Source organism: Lampetra fluviatilis, chromosome 3, assembly GCF_964198595.1.
Source record: "Lampetra fluviatilis chromosome 3, kcLamFluv1.1, whole genome shotgun sequence".
Classification (NCBI taxonomy): Eukaryota; Metazoa; Chordata; class Hyperoartia; order Petromyzontiformes; family Petromyzontidae; genus Lampetra; species Lampetra fluviatilis.
This window is the reverse complement of record NC_136277.1, coordinates 27,833,908-27,859,995: the sequence shown is the minus strand read 5'-3', so window position 1 is coordinate 27,859,995 and position 26,088 is coordinate 27,833,908. Positions and strand designations below refer to the sequence as shown.

General features: G+C 50.0%; 1 protein-coding gene across 1 annotated transcript; it reads left to right on the top strand.

Annotated features, from left to right (window-relative positions):
• The first annotated feature begins 593 nt into the window (after positions 1-593).
• MAP2K1 (mitogen-activated protein kinase kinase 1) lies at positions 594-24,523 on the top strand. The gene is made up of 11 exons (XM_078885988.1): positions 594-1,268; positions 4,495-4,711; positions 7,514-7,660; positions 13,821-13,898; positions 14,519-14,570; positions 16,608-16,732; positions 18,931-19,135; positions 21,049-21,113; positions 21,299-21,360; positions 21,968-22,013; positions 23,993-24,523. The coding sequence occupies exons 1-11, from the start codon at positions 1,192-1,194 to the stop codon at positions 24,104-24,106; spliced, it is 1,188 nt and encodes a 395-aa protein (XP_078742114.1). The 5' UTR covers positions 594-1,191; the 3' UTR covers positions 24,107-24,523.
• Positions 24,524-26,088: the final 1,565 nt, after the last annotated feature.

Sequence of the window (26,088 nt, the reverse complement as noted above, 5' to 3'; positions counted from 1 at the left end):
AGAATTGGGTACTACAGAGGGCGGTTGGTGGAGGGAGGGGGGGGGATATTTTCGATCTGTCGACGCTGTCATTTTAGCATGCTTGGGTCACCTGTAAAATTGAGCCCTCGTTTTTTTCGTGATAACGCTTAAGTGTGTGTGTGTGTTAAATGGCATTTTAAAGTCCTACTCGGTCCCTCATTCAGCACAAGGTTATACCCGCCACGCGTCACACTCCGATATACACAAACACGACGATCATACACGGCTGTTGATAACAAACGACGGGCAGCCCCGCGTCCACTGTCGGCGCTACGTGTGTGTGTGTGCTATTTGGAGTCAATTTCAAAAGCACGTGCACTTTGACAGCGACCCCCACGTTGTGCGGCCGCCGTTGGGGTTGGAGGCTTATATGGCGCTGAACGTTACCGAGCACGAATGTTTGCGGGGTGGGGTTTGTTCTTGTTGAGGAAGTATAATCGTACTGTATAGCCTCATGTGCAAGCGTACGGACGCTGCCTGGTTTTCAATCGCACGGGAGAGCGAGAGAGAGAGAGCGAGAGCACGTGGGTGAGAGGGAGACACACATGCGTGCATGCATTTTAAATCACCAAGCCATTATACAAGGCGTCCGTTCAGCATCGGCACGGTTCGGGTTTCACCTATAAATACACAGGCACACTCGCTCGCTCTCACACACGCACACGAGCTAACCCATACGCGGACTACAACATCCTCCTCGTCCGTCTCCCCGTCTAGGGCTGCTAGAGAGGCAAGGCCAGGCAGGAATGGTGGTGAGACGCGAAGAGAAGAGAGGAGACGCGCACACATTACGCACACCCCGCCACGCACACGCGTGTTGCGTAGGAGACGCGCACGGGGGCTGCTGACAGGGAGGTCCGCTTGAGGTTTGTAACAGGGGGTGGGTTACGCTTTGAGTACACACCCCCCCCCCCGTACACACACACACCCACACAGAGCTATCTTCTTGCTCGTGAACAGTTGACAGGCGGACAATCTTCGAGCGACAGGCGCCTAAAGACGCAGCGAGAGAGAGAGAGAGACCACGACGACACACGTGAACGGAGCAAGAGACACGCAGCGAGAGAAGTCGACACAGGAAGACGCGCGCGCGTTCGTTGCGGTAGGAGGAAGGCGTTTTAAGCGCATCACGATTTCTACAACAACGAGCACACCACCACCACCGAGATCATGCCTCCCAAGAAGAAGCCGGCCAACCTGACCATCAACCCAGGCGTGGTGGAAGCTCCACCGGTCATCAACAACGAGTGAGTTGTAGTATACACCAGCCCCGGGAGTGCGAGTGAGAGAGATATGGGGTTGGGCTGGCGGTGAGAGAGACGCGCTTGTGTGTGGTGGTGTTGGTGTGTGCCGCGTGGCGTCGTACGTGGGTTCCATAGCGCACTGCGCTACGAGCCCGGCCGGCTGGGCCGGTCTGGGCCACCTCTGGGTCCGCGTCGCCGCCACTTCCAGCATCAGTGGCGACTGATGTCTCAACCGGCCCTGGACAGAGAGACTCGGTGTCAACGCATTCACTTGGTGTCGTGGGTACACAAATGGGACAGACAGCAGCGCCCCCCCTCTCTCTCCAAACGCCCACGTCGTTCGTGGTACCGGTTTTGATAGGTGCTCGCTAACAGCACTTGCCCCAACAGTCTGTTGAAGCTATACGGGGGATCTTTGTCTTTGCGTGCGTGTGTTGGGGAGAGCGGTGGTGTTGTGGTTAGCGCGCTGTGCTACGAACCCGGCGACCCGAATTCGATTTCCGCCGACGGGCACCAACACCAGCAAAGTGACGATTATCTGAACATGGTCCTGGGCCTCCCCTAGGTGAACTCAGCCTCAAATGAGTACCTGGTGCGGTGTGTAGTAAACATCGCCACTGTGTGTGTGTGTGGGGGGGGGGAGAGACCAAGGCGGTCGGGCGTGGTGTGTTAGCCACCGCAACCCTCGTCAGGTGCCGTGCCGACCACCTTCATAGGTGCTACTCAATCTCGATTTGAGATGCTACTCGCGCGCGGCACTTGCCTCGACAATCTCTGTTCGAGGCTACACGGGTGGTGGGATCTCTCTGCCTTTGGTGTGTAAACTGCCTCGGAAATGCACACGGAGGGAGAGGCTATGGGATGGAACGCTGGGGATGCAGCCTGAGCCCCGACTCTTGATGGTGTTTACACTCGGGACAAGTGCGACGAGGGGGTAAACGCCACAATATGGCTGGGGTTTTATTTTATTCCATCGGTTTGGCCTTCTCTCCAACTCGTTCGCCGTAGGCGTGTCGCACCTGCGTTGTTTGTGCGTGTGTGCGTGGTGGTGGCGGCGCGCTTTTGGAGGTATTTGGGGGTTGGTGGGTCTCGTGGAGATTTTGCGAGAGTTTTGGTGGACGCTCCCCAAAACCACGAGATTCCGTTGCAAGTGAATGATGCATTTATTGCATCTATCTGTGCGGGGTTAGGTCTGTTTTCTCGGGTGCTTGCTTTGGTTTGGTTTTTCTCCCGCATGAAATAAAACATGAACAGAATTGGCCAACGGTGCCCAAAGCGGTACCCTTCTGAAAAATAACATTGAGGCTCAGCAAGGCTCTCCTGGATAAACAAAGGACGTTGTTGTTACAGTCCTTAAGTCGTCGCGTACGAGCATATCGATGGCTTGACATAATCGCAAAGGTTGCGAGTGGAAATTTCAGTTAGAAATGTCAGTTAAAAAATGCACGCGATTTGGGTTTTCTTAAAAAAAAAACTAATCTAATCAACAGTTTGAAGGGCAGCCAACAACAGTGCCCCGTGCTTTGGCTCGTCTGGCCCCTACCATGGGAATGTCAAGTTGCATTATCTCGGAAGAGTTAGCCTACGTAATACCTGTAATATCTACTGTATATGCAGATCCGTGCGCACGTGTCACTGCACACCACTTCGGCGAGATGCGCTCTTGCATGTTTACAAGACGCCTATTAATAGCACAAAGCGGTGGGGCTTGCAGAGGAGACACTTGGAGTACCACAATGCAACGGCGGCGTGCAGCTTGGTGCAAGGCGCTAAAGCGTCGTGCTGGTAAAAGGGCCCTGCTGCCGTTTGCTATGCGGCTCGTGCTACTGATGCAGATGCTGCTGCTGCCGCTGCCGCCAGTGCTGATGCTGCGTCTCTCCAACTCTCCTCCAATTTTGGATCAATTTGTAGGATCGAAATTACCCTCTCTTCCAAGATCCGACATGGACTCGCAACTGCCGGTCTCTCTTCACTTGTAATGTCTCACTCGACTTCCCACACACTCCCTGTTCCAGCGACAAAGGCCTTCTGTCGAAGTCTGAAATTAACCCTTTTTGCCCAGCCAGGGATTTGTCATTATTCTCCGCTTGCCCTCACGTTGTGGAATCTCCCCCCCCCCCGCCAGCAATCCGTGCTGTCGATTCCCTGCCCCTGTTCAAGTCGAGGCAGATTCAGGTTTAAACAAACAAAAAAAATCCTTACATCTCTCCACATAAATTTTTTTCTTCATATCATCAGCCTTTTGCCCTTCTCGACCAATGTAGCATGTGAACAATCAATCTGGACTAAGTTTCGACCTTCTGGGTCATATCAGTAGGCTTGTTAAACAATACTGGGATGTCAGCCTCGTTTGTCCCTTCTCCTCGTTAAGTTTGAGCTCAAACGTTGCCATCATTTCCTCTGCCTATTAAAACATATATATCTTCACCGTATCTGTGCAGGTGCCATATGAATCCACGTTGTATTGTGTGTAATTCTTCACAGTCAAAATAAAGAAGGAGACGTCTCGCTCTGTATTTCGACCGTGAAGAAAATTGTCCGTGAGCAGGACCCGTCCGCTAGAAGGGATTGGTGACCAGTGGGCGAAAATAACGACTTAGTGGCAGTGGGAAGAGGGAAATCTCCCAAGAGGGTCTCCACAGAGGAGAAGGGCAAACGAGATCAGCTCGTGCTCCGGTACTAGGAGGATTTGTTGAATCGTAGGACCGTAAGGGGTGCATGTATGCATACTCTTATTTCTTTCGGTAAAGTCACGTAGGTAAAAAATGAAATTTAAATTAAAAAAATAAAATAAAATAAAAATAATAAAATCATAATAATAAAATCACGACGTTTCGGAGGCAGCACAAGTCTCCGTCATCAGGTGGGACCGTCACAGCCAGATTTGCTGCATCAAGTGAGGCAGGGATTCCAAGATGCATCTTGCCTCCGAAACGTCGTGATTTTTTTATTTAATTTAATTTTTTACCTACGTGACTTTACCAAAAGAACCAAGAGTACGAATCCTTGCAGTCACGAAAGCTTCAAATCTAGAATGTATGTATGCATGTTGAACGTCTTTCGCGCCGTACTTAGCCAACCGTGCCAATCGGAGGTGCGGCGAATGACACCACGGCACATGCTTGAGCAGTCCTTCATCAAGCAGTGGATCGACAGTGTCTGATCGTGGTCACGTATTGTAATTGTATCATCCTCATTTCACCCCCCCCCCCCCCGCCACCCCCACCAGGGGCCTGAGGCCAGAGGGCCCTCCCGCTGCGGCGCACGGGGACTCGGAGGTCGACCGCGAACAGCAGAAGCGCCTGGACGCCTTCTTGCACGACAAGCAGAAGGTGGGCGAGCTCAAGGATGACGACTTCCAGAAGCTGAGCGAACTCGGCGCCGGGAATGGCGGCGTGGTCAACAAGGTGCTGCACAGGCCCTCCGGCATCATCATGGCGCGCAAGGTGAGGCCCAAACTCGTGGTCACGTTGTCATGTCTTGTGCGGACATTCAAACGTACTCAGGGGTGAATAAGCTGCAGCCCACAACTTACACGTTGAAGGGACTGGAACGGTTGGCTACGTACGGTGCGAAAGAAGCTCAACGTACTTACATACAGTGATATGTATTGTTTACAATCCGCTCCCAAAGAGGTTGCTGCTTGATTCAAGGGTTAGAGCAATGAGCTGGGAATTGAACTCGGATCGATGGGTTCACTGCATTTATTAATCTGGCTGCTCTGCATCCACCAATCTGGCCTGGATTTGAACATCAATATCTGGAGCCCTGCCTCTCCACCGACTGAGTTACAATGCTGATAGCGTGGAAGGGTGACCCCTGAAAACTTCGCTCGACAAGACCATAAAAAGGATGTTGCAGGCCCGAAGCAAAATGCCAGTTGAGACCCCTCCTGAGGCTTTTTCGCATCTCGAGGCCCGAGACAAACTAGCCCACCTGTCCTCCCCCGCCCCCTCCCCCACTACCCACCCCCTCCTCTCTGCGGCCCAGCCACTCCTCGACCGTGTATGCCATGGCTCGACGCCAACCAAATTGACTGCACGTTGGCACTTTATTTCAGTGCCAGCACAGCGGGGATTCTAATGCATTTTTCTTTCGGGAAAACAGTCTCCCGCTGGCACGTTTAGGTTTTACGCCGTGAAAAATCATTGCTGCGCCTAAATCATTTTCGGAATCGGAGCACTGTGTGTACGAGTCCTCACCGTAAGCCGGTCACGCTTCCGTGTGTTTGATTATTTTAATATTTGCTTTTGTTGATTTTTATCCCGGTCATATTCCAATTGAGCTGTCGTCATCACGCCGTGAGAAGGAGACGTCGCCAATTCGAAATTGTGCAGCTAGAATTGTGTGTGTGTCAAAGGATGGGGCTACTTCTCATGTCACGTCCATAGGCATCATTATCCACACTAAGGGGCACAACTTTGGAATGGCCTGAGAAGTATTGATCATGGCATGTCAACCTCACGGAAATGTTTCATTCTCAGAGCTGGAAGGGTTTAAATCGAGCGACAAACAAAATGTTACGTTGAGTTCTATACGCGTGTGTAGAGGTGTAGTGGGTGACATCACGTCACGCGCGCCCTCGCAGAGAGTTGCGTCGCGGGACGTGACGTCAGGCGGGCCGTGGGGGACGGTGACGTCATGCCCCCAGGGGGGGGGGGTGTTATTTAAAGGGGGACCCGGGATGTAACAGGGGTTCGTCGGGGGTGTAGGAGTGGAGACTCGGGGTAGTTGGTCCTCACACGAGGCTAGGGGAGGCTACTCCGCCCGACCGGCCGAGGTTGGGGGTGGTCCCAGGCCGGGGTAGGGAGGAGAGCCGAGTTAGCCGGGGTGTAGGGAGCCCAGTACCCTGTCCCCTGGGGAGTTATTGGCTAGGGGGGGGTGTTGGTTCGGCATAAGCCCTTAACAACCTGGCAGCAAGCCCTTAAATAAACGTGGCGTGAGCCCCTAACAGCAACCTGCCTTGGAGTCGTGAATTGCGCTACAACACGTGCAGTCATTGGTGGTCAGGCTGAGACCATTAACTCACTTCATTTGAGAAGCCGGTTTGCACACATGACCCATATCTGAACCCAGGATTTCTCCACTCCGGTTCTCGAAAACCCCGTCACGGTTCACATTTTTGGTGTTGGCAGTATTTTATATTTATTTGCAAATTAAGCCACTCTAATTCTAGATTTGAAGCTTTCGTGACTGCAAGGATTAATATTCTTAGTTTTTTTCGGTAAAGTCACGTAGATAAAAAAATTAAAATTAATAAAAGTAAAATAAATAACAAATCACTATCGTGCTGTGACGTTCCACCTGAAGACGGAGGCTCGTGTTGCCTCCAAAACGTCGTGATTTTTATTTTATTTTTATTTTACTATTATTAATTTAAATTTTTTTACCTACGTGACTTTACCGATAAAACCTAAGAATTTGAAGCCACTCTGCACACTGCACGCGCCTGATGGTTGGTAACCGTGGAAAGCCGCGTCGTGTGTTGCGAGTACTGGAGTGGAGGACGACTAATGGATTATATTCGACTGTAATAGTCACTCCGCGGGCACATTTCTAGTCCCGGCATACTTCAGAAGTGGTTGTAATGACACCACCACCATCGTCGGTTCATTTAATTTCACACAATTGCACGTGTACTCCTGTGAGATGGGAGTGAATCATTGCACGCCCATCACCTACATATGAACCGCTATTGAATTATATTGTTGGGTAAATAACTAATGCTGTTGGTGGAGCAGTGGCGCACTGAGTCATGAACCTGGTGGTTCGTTATAATTGAACAGGCGCTGGGCCATCTCCAACACTTCACCAAACGTGCGGTGAAGTATGGGGAAACCTTCATCCAGCAGTGGATTAACAAAGCGCTGTATATGTATAATATTGTACAGCACCATTATGCATTAGCTTTAACATTGTGTAATAACAACTCTTGTAAAGATGATCCAATGTCAATGAAATGTTTATATAACGTTGCGTTGTTTTTGGGGACATACTCTCCTCAGTGGCCAAATCGAGCATATGAAGGGTTGTCAGCGCCCTCCACAGTGGGGGGCGATTCGAGCCCCATTGTGTCTCATCAGGGCCTAAGGACTTGCTCCTTCCTGCGCCCCTGGCACAATGGCTACCGTTATTATCACAAATGAAGACCTTTGGAGGACGGATAGACCGTCGGATGCACGCACGTTGGAAAGCGTCACTGAATTTCGCGAACGTTCACGATTTGTCCTCCTCGTTTAAATCCTCAGTTGATCCACCTGGAGATCAAGCCGGCGATCCGCACGCAGATCCTGCGCGAGCTGCAGGTGCTGCACAAGTGCAACTCGCCGTACATCGTCGGCTTCTACGGCGCGTTCTATATCGACGGCGAGATCAGCATTTGCATGGAGAACATGGTAGGTTTTGATGGGCGCGTGGATGCGTGGGTGCGTGCGCGCACACGCGATGGGCCTGCTTGGCTCAATCCAAACCGTGGCGTCTCTTCGCAGCTCGCGGCAACCCCGGGGAAATTTATCGTCGATCGCAAAAAAAAAACAACTGCCGTCCTGCTGCTGAGATTGCCTCCTTGATCCTCATTTATTTAGTCGAGTGGCCTGCCGCAAACAACACAGCGCTTGCAGCGCAGCCTGAAGGATATTGTGTCCTTGTGTGCCCTCCTCCTTTGCTAAGGGTGGAACGATTTGCTATTCACCATCTGTCCCCATCTCTCCACCCAGAGATTCGATGAAATGTTTCAGTTCAGCGTTCGCGATTCAAATTGAACAATGGATCTTTTTGTGTTTTACTTCGTGAAATGGAGCGGCATCTATTGGCTGCAGGGGTGACATACCATTACATACAACGTGTGTACATGTACAGCCCATTTGTCAATCCACTGCTGGATGAGGGCCTCCCTATGCCATACGGGTCGTGGGGTTTATTAGACCGTATTATTAGACTGCTCCAGTGTGAGTTCGTGAAGGTGGGGCGCAAAGATGTGCAAGCATGGAAGTACAGTACAACTATGCATTTTTCAAACAAGAATAAACTATTAGTCATTACACGTGGGATTTCATGCCCTTAGAAAGAGCTTAGAGATGGATACTAGTTGGTGCATGATCCATTTTTGAACAGGTCAACTTTAGTTTTCAGATATGGGTGTTTGAGGCAGAAGTAATAATATCTGTGTCAGTATCGGGGTCAGAGAGCCGGACATCAACAAGGCAACTTGAAAATAATTATCCGTCGATTATACAGATGCATGCGGAGGAAACTGGGAATTCTATGGTAGGATAGGGCAAGCAACTTGGACGTTTGCAACAGAACGCGGCAATACATTGTTGTCCATGTAATCAGGAAGTGGAGGTTGTGATGGGTGGCGCACTCGTGCAGAATGGAGGAGGGCAGCTTGCCGAGACAGCCACTGGAGTGGCACCCAGAGGGGTCGGCAGCTAAGGGGAAGACCGAAGGTCAGATGGGCGGATACTGGAGGAGCGGTCCTCGGAGATGAGATGTCGTCTGTGGACGAACTGAGAGGTCTACCAAAAGAAAGCAAGTGATGGCGATGACCTCTTTAGCTTCAATTTGAGTGCCACCCTGAGTATGTATGGTGTACTTCTTTCGCACTGTACGATAGCTACCTTTCATCAACGGGGGGGAGGGGGGGGGTATTGGCCCACAAATGTCCCCCCCCAAATATAATCGTCTTTGATTCCATATCGGTGGCGTGGGTGGGCGGAGAGTATAGCGGAGATCAGTAGAAAATGTTGCGTTGAATACCACCTGGCAGCACTGCAACCCACCATGAGCTCGCGTTGGCCAGACAGGCGTCTGCCAGACATCGAAGCAGCTCCCACGACAGAGCTCGTTCATCGCAGCAGCCGCCCCGTGGAGTGCGTGGGGAGGATTGGCAGCTCTGCAATCGTCAGATCTTCTGTTTGAGATACGAGCGCTTTTTTTCTTCTTTTTTTCTCTATTTCCACGAGCGGGCCGGGGCGTAGGTGGAAATGTGGGTGGGTGGGAGTGGTGTCTGTAGTGGCGCATCTGCCAGTCAACTCCGTGGCACCCGGGGCTGTCCCGTGACCTCCCGTCAGCGAGCCTTCGACACTTCACGTGGCCTCAAAGTGCACCTGGCCTGGCACAGGCACCGTCGTGACGTCACGGCCACTTAGTGGCGAATGGCGGCCATTGTTGTCGGTAGTGGTGTCTTGGCGTGTTGTATCTGCATATTACAGTTTTGCTTCTTCTGTTGCTTGGGGTCGGCCGCTCAGATTTACTTTCTTCCTGGACCCCGTACGTATGTACGTACGTCACCGACTTACGCTCGGCCTTTTGTACGTATGTACGTACGTCACAGACTTTCGATTGAGCACCGGAGACACTCGCCTGCTTTTTCCTTACCGCCGACTGGCACGCTCTCCTTCCCTGACGGGGTTCTCCTGGGTTGTTTCGGCCCAACGCGTTGCGTTTCGCCCGGGGGAGTGTGCGAGCGTGTGCGGCGGGTGCGCCAGCCGTGCCTTCGCCATACCGCGTTTTGCCGAGCTCCCCCGTGTTTGGTCGTTTTCGTTTTGACAAAAGTATTTTGTGCGCGCGAAGAAGAAGGCTAAGGGCTTTAACAAAATATTGTACGCCTGTGTGCGTGTGTGGCCGTAGCGCACACTGCGCACACGAACCCGGCGACCCGCTCACGGCCAACATCATTGACGATTAGTTGAACCGGTCCTGGGCCTCCCCTAGGTCGAATTAGCCTCAAATGAGTACCTGGTGTGGTGTGTAAACATCGCCACTGGGGGGAGACAAAAGGTGGCCGGGCGTGGTGCTGACCACCCTCCCCCTTCGTGTGCTGTGCCAGCCTTCAAAGGTGCAGCTCGCTAGCAGCGCTTCCCCCAATGGTCTGTTAAGGCTACACGGGGGACCTTTGTCTTTGTTTAGAAGGCCAAGCTCCTCCTGCCTTCTGTGAATTTAGACCATTTTACAGTCCCTAAGAGTCATGGCTCACAAAGCAAAGAAAGCACTGGGGCTGTCCACCCACCACCCCACTTCACCAACCCACGCTGACAAGCACAATGAAGTATTGGTCAAACAAGCACCATGCCCGGCGTGGTGCGAGGAGGCCTTCATCCAGCAGTGGATTGACAAAGAGCTCCACATCACTCTTATTATTTACAAGACGCTACTATTTATCATAGTAAATGTTTCCACGTATGCTACGTGCTCAGCTCTCGTATACCTCTCCCGTTGTTGTTTAGTTCACGCCATGTACAGCCCTTTGTCAATACACTGCTGGATGGGGGCTCCCTTACACCGTCTGGGCCACGCAGGTTATTTGACCATAGCTCACCACACCGTCGAGTGCGGGTTGGTAAAGGCGTGGTCGGAGCCGAGATATCGGAGCATGAATTTTCCGCGCTGGCTTTTGTACCGTACCTGTGTTGAACTTCTTTCGCGCCGTACGTAGCCAACCGCACGAATCGGAGGTGCGGGGGAAGGACAACAAACTGCCCACAACGTAGCACCACTACGTATAACACGTGGTATGCATAGTGGTCGCACACCCACGCACTCTTTAGGCCAAAATCCTGATAATCTAACAAGATATGACAAGATCTAATAATTTTTTCCGGGTGATTTGATAATAGGCACTGATCACGTGATCGACGTACACACATGTAATCACTCGTTTGCGTTCCATATATTAAACATTACAATATAATGGTTTGCTTGCCAAGTCTGTCCCCAGTACCGTGGGTGTTCTCCACTGAATTATAATCTACAATGGGGCACATGTGTCAGGAGGGGAATTTCTTACATTATCCCAATGTCATTGAAGTTATTTTGCACATTGAATGTCAATGTGTACCTAACCCTGTTATTGACTGTTGTCTATAAAACACATTCCTAGAATTACAAAGGTGAGCTGCAATGTAACCTGCCAGAAAATTGCCATTGATTAATCCTCACAGCACTTAACAGTGATCTAACGTGTACTCCAGTGCGGCAATTTGTGCCATTGAATCCATACTGTACAGTAATAATGAAGCTAATCATTTACGCAGGAGGGTTTAAAGTTTGACCCGGGCGTGAGAACTCAAGAGAGACCAGGATTGTCTCATTTGCAAGAGTCACATGGGTCACCGATATAGCCTCACCGAGTCTTCAAGACTCTGTGGTGAGACATCTCAGACCGTGAAAAATCTCGACAACGACCGCCCCAAATCAGATCATCACACAACGGCGCTCTGAAACACATCCAACGGCGCTATTCCTGAAGCATTCGAATGGATGTCAGATCTCGACATCAATTTATCTGTTGCAATCCCCAAAAATGCTATATACGAAAGAAGGAGGAGAGTCCTGCACTGGGATGTTTGGCAAATTTCATTTCACACAAGTTCGGCAGGTGGAATGAGAAACGAGAACAAATGCATATAAAGTGAAATACTAAAAAACTTCCATTACATTACTGCAATCTCCTGGACACCCGCAACCCGATCCTTTGACACCTGATATACGAAAGTGCTAACTAGGTCAGAAGTCCTGCTTAGTTTCTGAGCTGACCAGATCGGGTGAATTGTGGGTGATTTCACATACGATACGGTAGAAGCCAAATCCATTGTCCTAATTGAATTTCTGTGCTCCCCATATTTACCAAACGTACACTGACCGACGCAGGACCCACACACAGCGTGGGACGTTGAGAAAAGTAACTGTGCATACTTATCCCAATGAAACGGACAAGAATAAGCCACGTGTGCAATATCCGCTGTACCGAACCATCCTCAAGACCGTCATCATCGTTTGATGAACGTGATGCGAAGGCCAGCCGAACTTCGTTTTGGAACAACACGCACTAAACTACGCCGTAGGCTTTTCGCGGCTGCGCCGCACAGCTCCTCCGCGTGTGTTTTTGTTGTTGTTTTGGTCGTGCCGCGGTGTTGTTTGGAAACGACGTCCGACGTTTCGCGCGCCGCGCGCCTGCGGAACTTCTCTAGTTCTAACAGTTCCTGCTCCGACCTGAAAACAAATTCTGTTGGGTCGCGCAACCACAATCAATACCTTGCTGACAGTGCCGGATTCAGCTAGTGCGGGGCCCGTAGCATATGTTGTTATAAAGGGGCTGTATATATAAAAAAACAGGTAAATATTAAAACTCAAAATTTGTACTTGCATAGTAAAGTTATTGCATTTTTTCATTTGCTATACAGCCAAATAATACGACAAATCGCTAACCTTAAATACCCAGTCTTCATACAAGTTGAAGACGGTATAGTACTATAGTAATAGAGCAAGTGCAGAATCACCGAACCGGAATTGATAGCTTTAAGGCATTTAGCGCGGGGCCCTTGAAAGTGTAGGTCCCGTAGCTACATGTGTAGCTACTTTTGCTACTAGGACAATCCGGCACTGCTTGCTGATCTCATCAAGGAGCATAGGCTGTCACATCACGCGATCTAACAAAGACGGTCGCTGCATCGCGCGATTTCAGATGCGCTTCTGCGGCCGTCTGGAACGTTCTTCTACCTTCCCACATTAGGAAGCCGCTAGGAGCTGTGCGCTCTTAAATCTACATTGAAAACTCATTTCTTTACAACTGCTTTTTGTGCTTAACTTTCTTGTCCTTCCCCACACGGCCGATTCAGCACGGTTGGCTACGTGCGGTGCGAAAGAAGTTCAACGTGCAAGTAGTACACACATACAAATCATTATCAGCAACAGCAGCAACAACAAAACTCAGTGGAGCTTCGCGGCCGGGGCAGGAGAGGTGTGAGTTTTGCAGGCCGAAACAGGGGCCAGGAATCTTGGGAATGTTCCCTTGGGGGTGGCGGCGGCGGCGGTGGTGGTGGTGGCGCTGCTCCTGATGCTCGCTGCTGCTGCTGCTGCAAGCACGAAGCTCCCAAACCGGTTACTCCATTCTCTTTGGCGGCCGAGAAATCCCTGCGTCGCCCGGCAGCAATCGTTGTATACAGTGTGTCCTTGAAATAACGTGGGCGGGTGGAGTGTTGTGCCCTCGCCTCTCACGGGGTTTCATGATTGATAGATGGAGTTTGGGGGGGGGGGCGAGGGTGTGGGGACGACGACCCCCCCCCCCCCCCAAAGAAAAATTAATTGGGGGAATTTCGTAAAATAAATTGCACTGCTGAAGTCAAAACATTTAACACCCTCCCAACCTGTAATACGAATCGAATTGGCCATTTCTGGCAATAAAAAACAAGGTGTTAAGATGTTCAAACACCAAATGGATACCTTTCGCAAGGCATCAAGTCTGCATTAGGAGGCCACGCGTACTTGCGGCGACACATGCAAACATGCTCCGATTATAATATATGCATTGTCCTTGAAACTGATTGGCCTACACCAGTGGCAGCCTTCTCTTAACATCTCAAAACCTGTTTTATTGCCAGAAAGGGCAAAACATACGGTATTCTTATTTTTGATACTGGCAACAAACAAACAAAAAGTCTCATCGATAATCTTCCATCTGCTCTGTGGATGGATAAAATGGCGCACTTGTATGGAATTTAACACGTTTGTGGTCGTGGTGGTGCTGGTGGTGCTGGCTGTTGTTTGCCTACACAGGATGGTGGCTCATTGGATTTGGTCTTAAAGAAGGCTCGCAGAATCCCAGAAAAGATCCTGGGCAAAGTCAGCATCGCCGTGAGTTCAATCCGACATTCTGTTCGCTTGAGTCTTCACCTGCACGCAGCAATCATGGAGTGGAATTGTCCAGCGCTGCAATGTCTCTTCGCAGTACTATACAGGCAAAGAATGGCGCTAACATAATAGAGTTGTTTTGGGTTACATCGCGTAAATATATAAATGTGTCGTTAAACCCGCCACCACCCGACACAGCCAACTAGTAAGGGTTGTCACGTAAACAGAACGTGGCCAATTCGTTACTAGTTCAGCACACTGGTGTGTTGGAGAGCAAATCCACAACATTGTAAATGTTGTGATGTGCTGTACAAGTAAGGAATTGGCATGTTCTGTTTACATAACAAACCTTACAAATTGGCTGTGTCCGGTGGTAGCGGGTTTAACGACACATTTACATATTTACGGGATCTACCCCATAAAACCTGTGTTATGGATGATATTGGTCGCGAAAGGCTGCGTGTTAAAATGGCGCCTACGTTGGACGATTCCATTGTGGTGGAGCGGATGGGAGGAGAGGTCACCTCACGCGACTATTCTCCCACCGCTTTTGAATGACCGTATAATGCACCTTTTGTCCAAAAATAAAATGACGTGAGGTGAATGTGTGTGGCTTTTTGAAGGTGATTCGAGGGCTGGCTTACCTCCGCGAAAAACATCAGATTATGCACAGAGGTACGTCGGCTCTTGTATGACGTGCCTGAGACGTTCTCACGCTGCAATTTGTATTTGCGGTTAACACAAAGAGGTGGTCCCCACATTTGTACGCTTCATAACCTGCACGCATTGTTAACTTGACACGATTTTCGATTTAAAGCTTTCGTGACTGCAGGGATTCATCTTCTTGGTTCTTTCGGTAAAGTCACGTAGAAGGGAAATAAAATAATAAAAATAAAACATTATAAAATAATTCTCACGACGTTTCGGCCACAACGCAAGCAGCCGTCCTCAGGTGAAGAACAGGTCTGTCGGAAAGACAGCGTCAGACAGCGTCTGAATGACGCTGTCTTTCCGACAGATGATGAACTTCACAAGAGATACAAAATTCCACTGTCGTGTTGAGCATAAATCTGCTCGAAAGATTTGCATTACGTTTAGTTTTGGTTCGTACCTTTCATTTCGATTAATTCCCTGAAAACTTCTCATATATATATTTATATGCTTGCTTTATCTTTCAGAAAGTGTCTGCGTTTCACAAAGAAATGGCACTTCCCACTTTGCTATTTACACCGGATGGGAGATTGTCCTGGAGTACAGCTTGTGGTGCCATTGTACTGTACTGACCCATTGCCCAATAGCCCCACCGTGGCGTTTAACGTTACTCATTGCCAACAACCGGTAAAATCTTCTTGATTCTTTCGGTAAAGTCACGTAGAAGGGAAATAATAAAGTAATACAAATAAAACATAATAAAATAATTCTCACTGTGAGGATAATTTTTTTACCGAAAGAACCAAGAAGATGAATCCCTGCAGGCACGAAAGCTTCAAATCGAAATTTAACCGGTAAAATGCCGAAGACGCGGCTACGTTGCGTCACTCATGTCAGGGGTGAATCTTTTTTAAATGCTGTTACAACCAATTCCACACTCGTCCGTGGCCTGCGCCCCCGTCGCATGTGTCCATCGTCGACGATAGTAATGGCCTGGAAAGGGGGCGAAAGGGGGCGAACAGTGGTGCAGCGGTTAGCACATTACAAACGAAGCTGGCGAACTTAGTTCAAGTGAGACCTGAACTGGTCCTGAACACTCTTCCATGTCCTTTCCCCCGCCTCGGCAGAGACCGCACTGACCGGCGCAGTTTCACGTGGCCAAACACAACCCCCTGTGTGTGAGACAGTGTGGGAAGGGCCTTCATCCAGCAGTGGACTGGCAAATGGCTGTAATTTTAAATTTCGATTTAAAGCTTTCGTGACTGCAGGGATTCATCTTCTTGGTTTTTTCGGTAAAGTCACGTAGAATGAAAACAATAAAATAATAAAATAAAACATATTAAAATAATTCTCACGACGTTTCGGCCACAACGCAAGCAGCTGTCATCAGGTGAAGACCCCGACCGACCTGGTCTTCACCTGATGACGGCCGCTTGCGTTGTGGCCGAAACGTCGTGAGAATTATTTTATTATGATTTATTTTATTTATAATTTTTTTGGCTGTAATTTTGTTTTTATTCTGAGCAGGAGCATGAATTAAATCCGTGGGCAAGAACTTCTCCCTCAACAAATTGAATAGGAATAACCGCATGCGCGTGAAATTCAATTTGCCGAATTAAATACATCAAACAATGAAAGTTATCATGAAATAGCTTCAGAGAGAGATGAATGATTGGCGATATGAGAATATAAATTCACAGTTGTGGGGAGCTTAAGTTCACGTGCCGTTGCGCGTCTGATCCCACGCGCATCTGACCCCTGGCGTGTCTGACCCCTGGCGAGCCTGACCCTTGGCGAACCTGACCCCTCATGCCTGACCCCTGGCGTGTCTGACCCCTGGCGTGTCTGACCCCTCACGCCTGACCCCTGGCGTGTCTGACCCCTGGCGTGTCTGAACCCTCACGCCTGACCCCGCACGTGTCTGACTCCTGGCGTGTCTGACCCCTGGCGCACCTGACCCCTCACGCCTGACCCCTCGCGCATCTGACCCCTGGCGTGTCTGACCCCTGGCGCGTCTGACCCCTCGTGCCTGACCCTTGGCGCGTCTGACCCCTCGTACAGACGTGAAGCCGTCGAACATCCTGGTGAACTCGCGCGGGGAGATCAAGCTGTGCGACTTCGGCGTGAGCGGCCAGCTCATCGACTCCATGGCCAACTCGTTTGTGGGGACGCGATCGTACATGTCGGTGCGACGTCGCTCACCCACACGCCCGCCTGGCCACGCCTGGCCGCCCACCCGCCCACGTGACATTCCTGCTTGTCGTTCATTTACCCAAGAGCTTGGGATTATGCAAACGTCGTGTGTTGTCGTGGGCCCATTGTACACGAGCATTGCCCCTTTTGTCAATCCGCTGGCGGTGGAAGGCCTCCGTGTGTCTCTCGGTCGTGTGGATTTTCTCGGTCGTCTGACCATACTTCACCGCGCTGCTGAGTGCGGGTTGGTGAAGGTGCAGAGCCATAGATATTGGGGTACTGGTACAGTAGAGTACAACAATGGCTTTAGCTGCACTGCCCCCTGCCGACAGCTCACGTAACGCCGTGGAGCATTCCGGATAATACAGTCAATAAATTCGACCTCTGTGCGTCTCTCCAGGGCACGCTGAGAATTCTCGTAGAATTGACCGCACAAAGGTAACTCTTTGAATATTCAGAGGGTCAGCGTTATTGTGCACGGCTCATTTGTAGCTGAAGCAACGAGTCAATGATACCTGAATCGACTCTCGCTTGGTTTAAATAAAAGCTGCAATCAAGTAGAAGCACACCGGGCGTCCCCCCCCACAACCGAAATTACGAGCGGCTTGACGGGAGAAGTTTAAATCCCAGAGGGAGCAGGCTCAATTCCTCAGCGCCCGGGGCCACGCTCTCCTCCCCCGCATGACCAACGGAACTCGATTGTGACGGCCCAATTCAGTAGGAATGAATTGGGCCGTCACAATCGCACAGGTGACTGGAAGAAATGGTCTCTTTCTATTTAAAGCTTTCGTGACTGCAGGGATTCATCTTCTTGGTTCTTTCGGTAAAGTCACGTAGAAGGGAAATAATTAAATAATAAAAATAAAACATAATAAAATAATTCTCACGATGTTTCGGCCACAACGCAGACCTGTTCTTCACCTGAGGACGGTTACTTGCGTTGTGGCCGTCGTGATAATTATTTTATAATGTTTTATTGTTATTATTTTATTATTTCCCTTCTACGTGACTTTACCGAAAGAACCAAGAAGATGGTCTCTTTCTCTTCCTTCGCTTTCCCCAACTGCCACCATCGTCCGAATGCCTCTTCATTCGCTTTCTCCTCTTCTTCGTCCGCTCTCCTCTACATGCACTCTGCTCTTCAACTCCCCGATGTGATTTTTTGCTTAGTGCCGCACGTTAGTTGACGGCATTACGTCCGGATGTTTCGCTCCACGCGCTCGGAGCTTCTCCAGGAACTGAACTTCACTGAGTTCCTGGAGAAACTCTCAGGGCACGCGGAGCGAAACTATGCAAAGCACAAATGTGAACACCTACGCAGTAAACTAAATAAAAAACTACGCCTATATAAATGTTCCAATGGTGTAAATGTTACCAGTTAAGGCCCACTGAGCTATATAGCTCTTTATCAGAAGCGACCTGGCCACAAATGATAGCTCGACGAAGCAGCTTATCGCATGGACACATATAGCAGCCAAATACCTGCTTCAAACGTGATGATGAGTACAAAGTGAGTAATCATTGGAAAGATGTTATTAACCATGCAAAAAAGTTTTAACTACACATATTTGGACCATCTTATCTGACAGGTACTATTCTATTTTACCGAGTGTTGACATCCCCAGCGTTTAACAGAACTCTCCTTTTTGTATTTGGATTGTCAATCAACACCGGGTAGAACGACAACTTGTACACCTATTGTTCTCTTTCAGCCCCGCCCACCCCCCCCAACACGTTCCATTCATTGGCTACCACATTCAGATAAGCCCCTCCCTCCTCCTCCCCCCTTAACTTGTATTTAAGAGCTTGTCTCTTGGAATTTTGCCTCACTTGATACAGTAAATCTAGCTGTGACGGTCCCACCTGATGACAGAGAATTGTGTTGCCTCCGAAACGTCGTGATTTATTATTTTATTTCTATTAATATTGCAAAATTTTCTATTGTTTATTTATTCCCTACGTGACTTTACCGAAAACACCTAAGAGTATCAATCCTTGCAGTCGCGAAAGCTTCAAATCTAGAATTAATACCTGCTTCTAAACGCGGAGGAAAAAACCGGATGACCCGGAGAAAAAATCCACGCAAGCGTCAGTTTCGGGATCAACCTGCTCCACATCAGGCGATGTGGTTAACATCTCGCCGCTCGATCTTCCTGCACTCCCCCCGCCCCCCCCCGCCCGCCGCCCGCAGCCCGAGCGCCTGCAAGGCACCAACTACTCGGTGCAGTCGGACGTGTGGAGCATGGGCCTCTCGCTCGTGGAAATGGCCATCGGCCGCTTCCCCATCCCGCCGCCCGAGCCCCGCGAGCTCGAGGCCATCTTCGGCAAGGCGGTGGCGGACGGCGCAGGGGGGTCGTCGGCCCCCAGGCCCAGGCCCCCGGGCCGCCCCATCAGCTGTGAGTGGTGGCGGCAGCGCGCGACGGAGTTCGACGCGCGGGGCCGACCGTCGCTCAATTTCTCGCCTGAGGATTTATTTTATCTCGGGGTCGCTGACGGTCTGGATGGAGTGGTTGGCACATGACCAGTAGCCGCAGAGTTATGATGGGTGTGGTATGCCGGGTGTGGAAGTATTTTCCGGGTCACTGACCCACGCAGATCGGGCTAAAACTAAGGCCTGGGTCTTGAGTTGATGTCAAGACAATTGTGTTCAATGTATAGAGCTGATACTACAACACCTGTCGATAAAGGACCTTGGCCACCCAAGGATGCCCGAGGACTTTCTGAGACTGCCTTATGCCAATGTTTCCCCGCGCTGTCTCCACCCGACCCCCCATTCCACCCTAATGCAGTCTTACTTATTGAATTTATGTCAAGCGTCTTCAGATGCAATTGAATTGACGCGCTATATCAAAGAAAAAATATATTATCGTCGGACTTTGAGGCCATGAGTCCAGGAATGCGGTCGACATGACGGAGGAGTGTGTAACCAGTGCAGCATCTGATTTTGGGGGCCCCAGCTCAATGAATTGTATTGTTGGGGTTTTTTTATGTCCACAGGCAATTGCTCCCCCGCTCCCCACACCTCCCTTACTGCTCAGCAATTTATCTATATCGGCCTTCCTCCAAATCTGTACACTTCCGCCCCATACTTGGGGCACCACAATTGAGAGATGTTAACTACCTCGCCTGGTATAACATGAGATCGTGGGTTCAATCCCGACCTTGACGATGCCTGTATATTTGGAGTTTGCATGTTCTCCCCGTGGATTCTTCTTTTTCGGGTCCTCCGGTTTTTTCCTCCACATTTAGAAACGTGCGTTTAGAGTAGTTGGCTGCTATAAATATACACGTGGTAATCCACTTTGTTGGCCTATCATTTGTGGCCAGGTTGCTTCTGAGAAAAAGCTACATAACTCAGTGGGCCTTACCTGGTTAAATAAAAATTGTAAAAATAAATAGTCTAATAAACACAACCTTCCCCACTCACTCAATGCAAAGCTCAAATCCACATCTGTCCACTCCAATAGGCGAAAACTGTAAATTCTTCGTCATCAACATCAACATTCCAAGCTGTCACTATCAGTCACGAGCTTGCGATGCGACAAATCGTCTAGCGCCTAGTGGGACACACGGTGAACGCAGAGGTGGATGGCTGCCACTCAACCGTACGTCTCAACCACCACCGGTCATCCCTTCTTGTGGAGCGGCGACAAATACAAACCATCGCCAACGTGAAAAATAAGAACAAAATAATATCATTTTGAACCTTCTTGGTTCTTTCGGTAAAGTCACGTAGAAGGGAAATAATAAAATAATAAAAATAAAACATTATTATTATGGTTTTTATTTTTTTTTATTATTTCCCTTTTACGTGACATTACCGAAAGAACCAAGTAGATGAATCCCTGCAGTCACGAAAGCTTTAAATCGAAATCATTTTGAACGTTACATCACCGGGTATGAACCCATTGGGACATACATTTTTTGTTTTACAAGGCAGACCTAGGTTTCAAAACTAAGAGACAGCAGAATAGTGTAATGCACACCTAACATGCACAGCGAAGACAGGTCGACAGGGCAGCCTAGAGGTTCTTTGAGGCCCTGGGCTTGAGGCCCGGGGAAATATTCCACGTTATTCATTAGTGACAAAACACAGGCCCATTGTGGGGCCCTTTTGTGACTTCCGGGACAAATTGCCCCCCCCCACCACCCCCTACCCTCCACCCTGCACCCCCCCCTCCCCTCTGCAGGGCTTCCCAGTATATGTGTCGTAACATATGTGTGTGTCGTAATGTTAGTTATGTGTCGTAACGTACGCTACAAACAAAAGCGTACGATGCAGCTGACACTCACCAAATGTGACTTTCAGCTTTTGGTGGAGGAGGAGGAGCACCGATGGCAATTTTTGAACTTCTGGACTACATCGTAAATGAGGTGAGTTCCTTCTGTGTGTTGTGTGTTAATCAATAACATACATCCATCTCACAGAGGTGAACATTGATTATAATTGGATGCATCAACATTGTCAGTTCCAATGCAACGGCGATGCAGCTCATCGTTTGTGGACTTTAAGATGTCGACATTCTTCTTCTTGTTGTTGTTGTTGTTGTTGATTGCAGCCTCCTCCCAAGCTGCCCCCGGGCATCTTCAGCCAGGAATTCCAGGACTTTGTCAATAAAACGTGGGTGCTCCTCTCTCCACGCACGCAAAGACAAAATACCTCCGCTTAGGCTTTATAGTCTCTTGGGGCTATAAGCTGTTAGCGAGCAGCTAAATAAGAGGTCTGTGGGGTCAGCGCCACTCTAAGCTTCCTCTGTCTTCTGCGCTGTCGTCGGCGGCCGCACCACAGCACCGGGTACAGGAAGAGTCAACAAAGGTTGAGGCGCAGGCGAGATTGACACGCGCGCAACAGCTCTGTTGTCAATCCACTGCTGGATGAGGGCCTCCCCACACCCGGCAGGCCGTGGGGGTTATTTCAAACCATGCTTCACCACGCAGGGCAGTGCGGCTTGGTGAAGGCGGGGAGCATACACAATGGGAGTATAGACGCACAATACAATGGGTAACATCGTACTGGGAGCATAGACGTGGAAGTATAGTACAGTACAACAATGGATTTGCACTGCTGCCAAAAATGCATCCGTACCGCAGCCTAAACCAAAACGGAAAGTCTGAGACTTTTCCATCAAATGCAGAGCACGTGCTTGTTACATAATGAAATATAACCGTGGATTAAAGAAAATATCATCTGTATGTGATTAAAAACATCTATGTTTTTTTTCTTTTAGTTTGATAAAGAATCCTGCTGAACGCGCCGACCTCAAGACTCTCATGGTAAAATCACTTTCACACACCGCAGTGTTCTGTAGCGAAACGCACGTGTGCCCCTTGCACATTCGAACACTTGACCGGCGGTCGCACACGCACGGACAGGACTTAACACTTGCAGAATATTTTCCGGCTCGCCGGCAGACCGGAGTGTAAGCACGTGGCCAGTAGCCAAGCCACAAGCTGTAAGCGAGTGGTACTCCTCTATACAGGATGTGGTGTGCCGGAGCTGGGTGCAGACTTATTTTTTCCAAGTAGCCGACCGGGAGAGACCAAATGGGGCAGATTTAACGCGAGCCCTGATCCTGCACTTGCCACACCGACTCACAAGTTTGCACTCGGTGTCAACAACAAGAATCGGTTCACGTACTCTTTGCCGCTTGCCACCCCCCGTTGTAAGTTCTCAACCTCGTTTTGAATCGCGTTGACAAATCCCACAGTTTGCAAAGGTGTGGGCCCTTTCTCAAACCCAGTGGCATAGCAGGGTTGGCATGGGTCCTGGTGCAAGGAATTAAATGAGTCCACTTTTCCTCCTCTTTGTGGCCTCGCGTTCGGGCTCCTTTAGCCCACACCTCTGGTTAGCACAGTCGGTTACGCACGGTGCAAAAGAAGTTCAGCATAGGCACACACAGCCCATGGGCTCCAGTGCAGTTGCGCCGCCTATATACCCGATGGCTATATGCCGCTGTGTCTACCGCGACTGTAGAAGCAATTTGTGGCAATTGATTAACAGGCTTGGACGTAGCGATTGACTGTGTTTCACCAGCGTGAGGCCCCGCTGGGTCACCGCGCCTCTCTTGAAAGGAAGCGGTGACCTGGGTCAAGTGAGAGCCATGCCTTGCTCTTTAGACCTAAAACGTAGCTGTCAACCCCGTACGGTTTACCCCGTATTCTTGTGCAGGGAAATTGAGTGTTCAGGTCTATACGGCGCACAGCCGTTTCAATGCGGCCAAAAATATTTCTGTCTGTTTGTTTGCGTTTCTCTCTTGTGGCGATGGGACTTTGTAGGATGAACGTTGGTATTGATAAGGGGCACGGGGTGACCAATAAGGTGTCTGAATTGGTCTGTAATAAGGTAGGGCACCGATAAGGAGTTGACAGGTTTGCTAAACACAACATGCGCAACGTAATTTTCTAATCGGAAATTGCAACACATTGTCAAAAGCAGAGCGAAAACAAACAAGGCAACACCGGTGATCCCTAACAAGGGTCCAACTTGCAAACATTGTTTTAAAACACCACAATTTAAATGAGCCACACCGTTCGCGGTTCAAAGTCGAGGCCGCTGTGGAGGTACAGCAGTGCCCTCTCTCGGGCCCACGTGGTATTGTCATGACATATTCAACACCACAAGTGCTACGTTGAGTGACAAAATGGGGCCCGATGCAGTTGCACTTGCCTGCACGCACACTCGATGGCTGAGCCCCAGGTCTTTCATTTCAGCCGGGTCTGTCTGGGCCAGCGACTCAGAAAACATTTCCGCACCCAGCACGCCACATCCAGTATTCCTCGAAAGCTGTGGACGTGGCCAATCGTCAACGTGCCCTCTCCAGTTTTACCAGCAACACGGGAAATATTGAGTGAGAAATTAAGCCACGGCTCTCGTGGGTCATATTTACCCACAGTGCTGTGCATTGTTGAGAAAAACACATTCCTGCGGAGGGAGCTGGTAGGAACGTTGGGTTGCTCGGTCAATGGCCAGGGTCAACGACGGCGTGGTGTATTCCGCAAATATGCCCGACTGAGGGCGGCCACAAGCCGGCGTGAGTAGGTTAAACGTTGAGTTTTATAAGGGCACCACGGGGTGGCCAGCCCCTCCCCACCCAGCCCCACCCCTCCCACCCCCCCACCCAGCCCCACCCTCCCCACCCTCCCCACCCAGCCCCTCCCTGCACGACGGAAACAATAATCCCCTGTGGGCTGGTGTAACCAGGAGGTTCCTACCGGTATTAACAGAGAGCTGCCCTCATTCCGTGTCTCCTCAGGCTCACCCGTTCATCCGCGGAGCGGAGGCGGAGGAGGTGGACTTTGCCGGCTGGTTGTGCAGCACCATCGGCCTCCAGCCACCCGCCACCCCCACGCAGCCCGCCACTCAGTAAAGACCTCGGCAGAGACTCGCGGAGCCAGATCCGTGAGCACATCGAGATATATACGGAGTAGACAGAGACCCCGATTGATGCAGACTCATAAGACACAAAAAAGACTCGCGGGACACAGAGGCACACAGCCGTGGATACGGAGGCCCGCAGACACATGTCCACGCGCCGCACAATCATCCAACCAAATAGTGCACACTCCAGGTCAAGAGGTCATCATGACCGAGGCACACCATGACAACAGAAATGTATAAGATGCACAGAGTTGTGAGAAAATAACCGAGAGCCAGTGTTCCGCAAAAAAAAAAGTTAAAATGGTTAAGTTCAGCAAATAGTAGCCACAAATGTAGCTTTAAGATGGTGGCGACATCAAAGGTGTGGACGGGGTGGCTCAGAGGTCCTCGCGCCAGCTGCTGCCTGCGATTAAACTGGGTTCTCGAGTGCTGAGCTTTGATGGCCTCAGCCTGGTCACCAATAGCTGCACTAAAAAACCCATTGCGTAATCATTTGTTTCAGCACTTAATTTGGCAACATTTTTGCTCTGAAAATTGTAACCGTCAGTTTGACTGTCACAAGACAAACGGTGGCAGCGGGTGGGAAAGTGTCACCCCCTACTTACGCGGACCACTTCCACGGGCTGTTCTCCTACAATGGGTGGGGAACCGTTTTTCTGCCAAGGGCCATTTGGACATTAATAACATCATTCGCGGGCCATACAAAAGTATCAACTTAAAGATTAGCCTGTTATATTTGGTCAAACATTTAATTAACTCACCCCTAATGTGATGGCTGGAACTGCCAAATGATTTTGCGAGCCTGATACGGCCCGCGGGCCGGACGTTCACCGCCCTTACCCTACATGGAAAGTTGGGCTGTGCTGCACGAGATCGGTATGGATACTCCGTCTCATGATATGACACCAACAGCAGTTGGAATTAAATGAGGTAAAAAGACAAAAATAAATCATGTGGTGGCTACATCAAGCTGTTTGTGGTACATGCGGTCTAGCGGAGCGTGAGGCTTCGTGTTATTGCCAACGTTTAGTCTTTTGTGTAACGTGCTTAACATTTTGTCTTGGGTTCCATGTTTCCCAGATGATGGTTGTTATCAGTAGACAGGGCTGAAATGTTGGAAATATTGGATGGGTGAAGATTATGAATGTAACACGATGCAGCGTCTATTAAAATGTATCCCTATGCTCACAATGCAATGAAAATCAACTCTAATTGTACCCGATCATCGATTATCTACGTTGGTGCAAATTACATTGTTACAATTAGGCTGCTGGAGCTAACAACGGTACAAACGAGACGTTAAAACAAGAACCAAAAAATGGTGAATAGAATCATAACAACAGTTCGTGACGCTTCATGCGAGTCGCTGGAGGGTGGAATGGTCTCGTGAACACATCCACAAGCGTACACACCAGAGGTCGCAACCGGGTACCCGATACCCGTACCCTACCCGATACCCGGCCCCTACCCGATACCCGGCTACCCGTACCCGGCGGTACGGGTAGCCGTTTGCGACCCTGGTGCGGCCGGGTACGGGTACGGGTAGGCCGTGAGTCACTGGTGAGTCACCGTTTGTCACTCATTTCGGGTAGGGTACGGGTAGGGAACGGCTACCCGTACCCGGCCGGGTACGGGTACCCATTTGCGACCCTGGTGCGGCCGGGTACGGGTAAGGAATCAAAAACCGTTTGCGACCTCTGGCACACACACACATTGGGGCGGAGTGGCATAACGGCGGTTAGTGCGCTGAACTTTGAACTCGGCAACACGAATTCAAATTCCGGCCTCGGCTAACCTTTATAACCCTTGCAGCGAGTGGCAGCGAAACCGGTCTCGACACTTGCCACCTCACCAACCCACACAACCACCAGGGTTGGTGAGGTGTGGCCAAGCAAATCACACGACTGACACGTGGGCCCGAGAGAGGGCAGTGAAGGGGCGCAATGGTGGTGGGAATGGCACACATCGTCA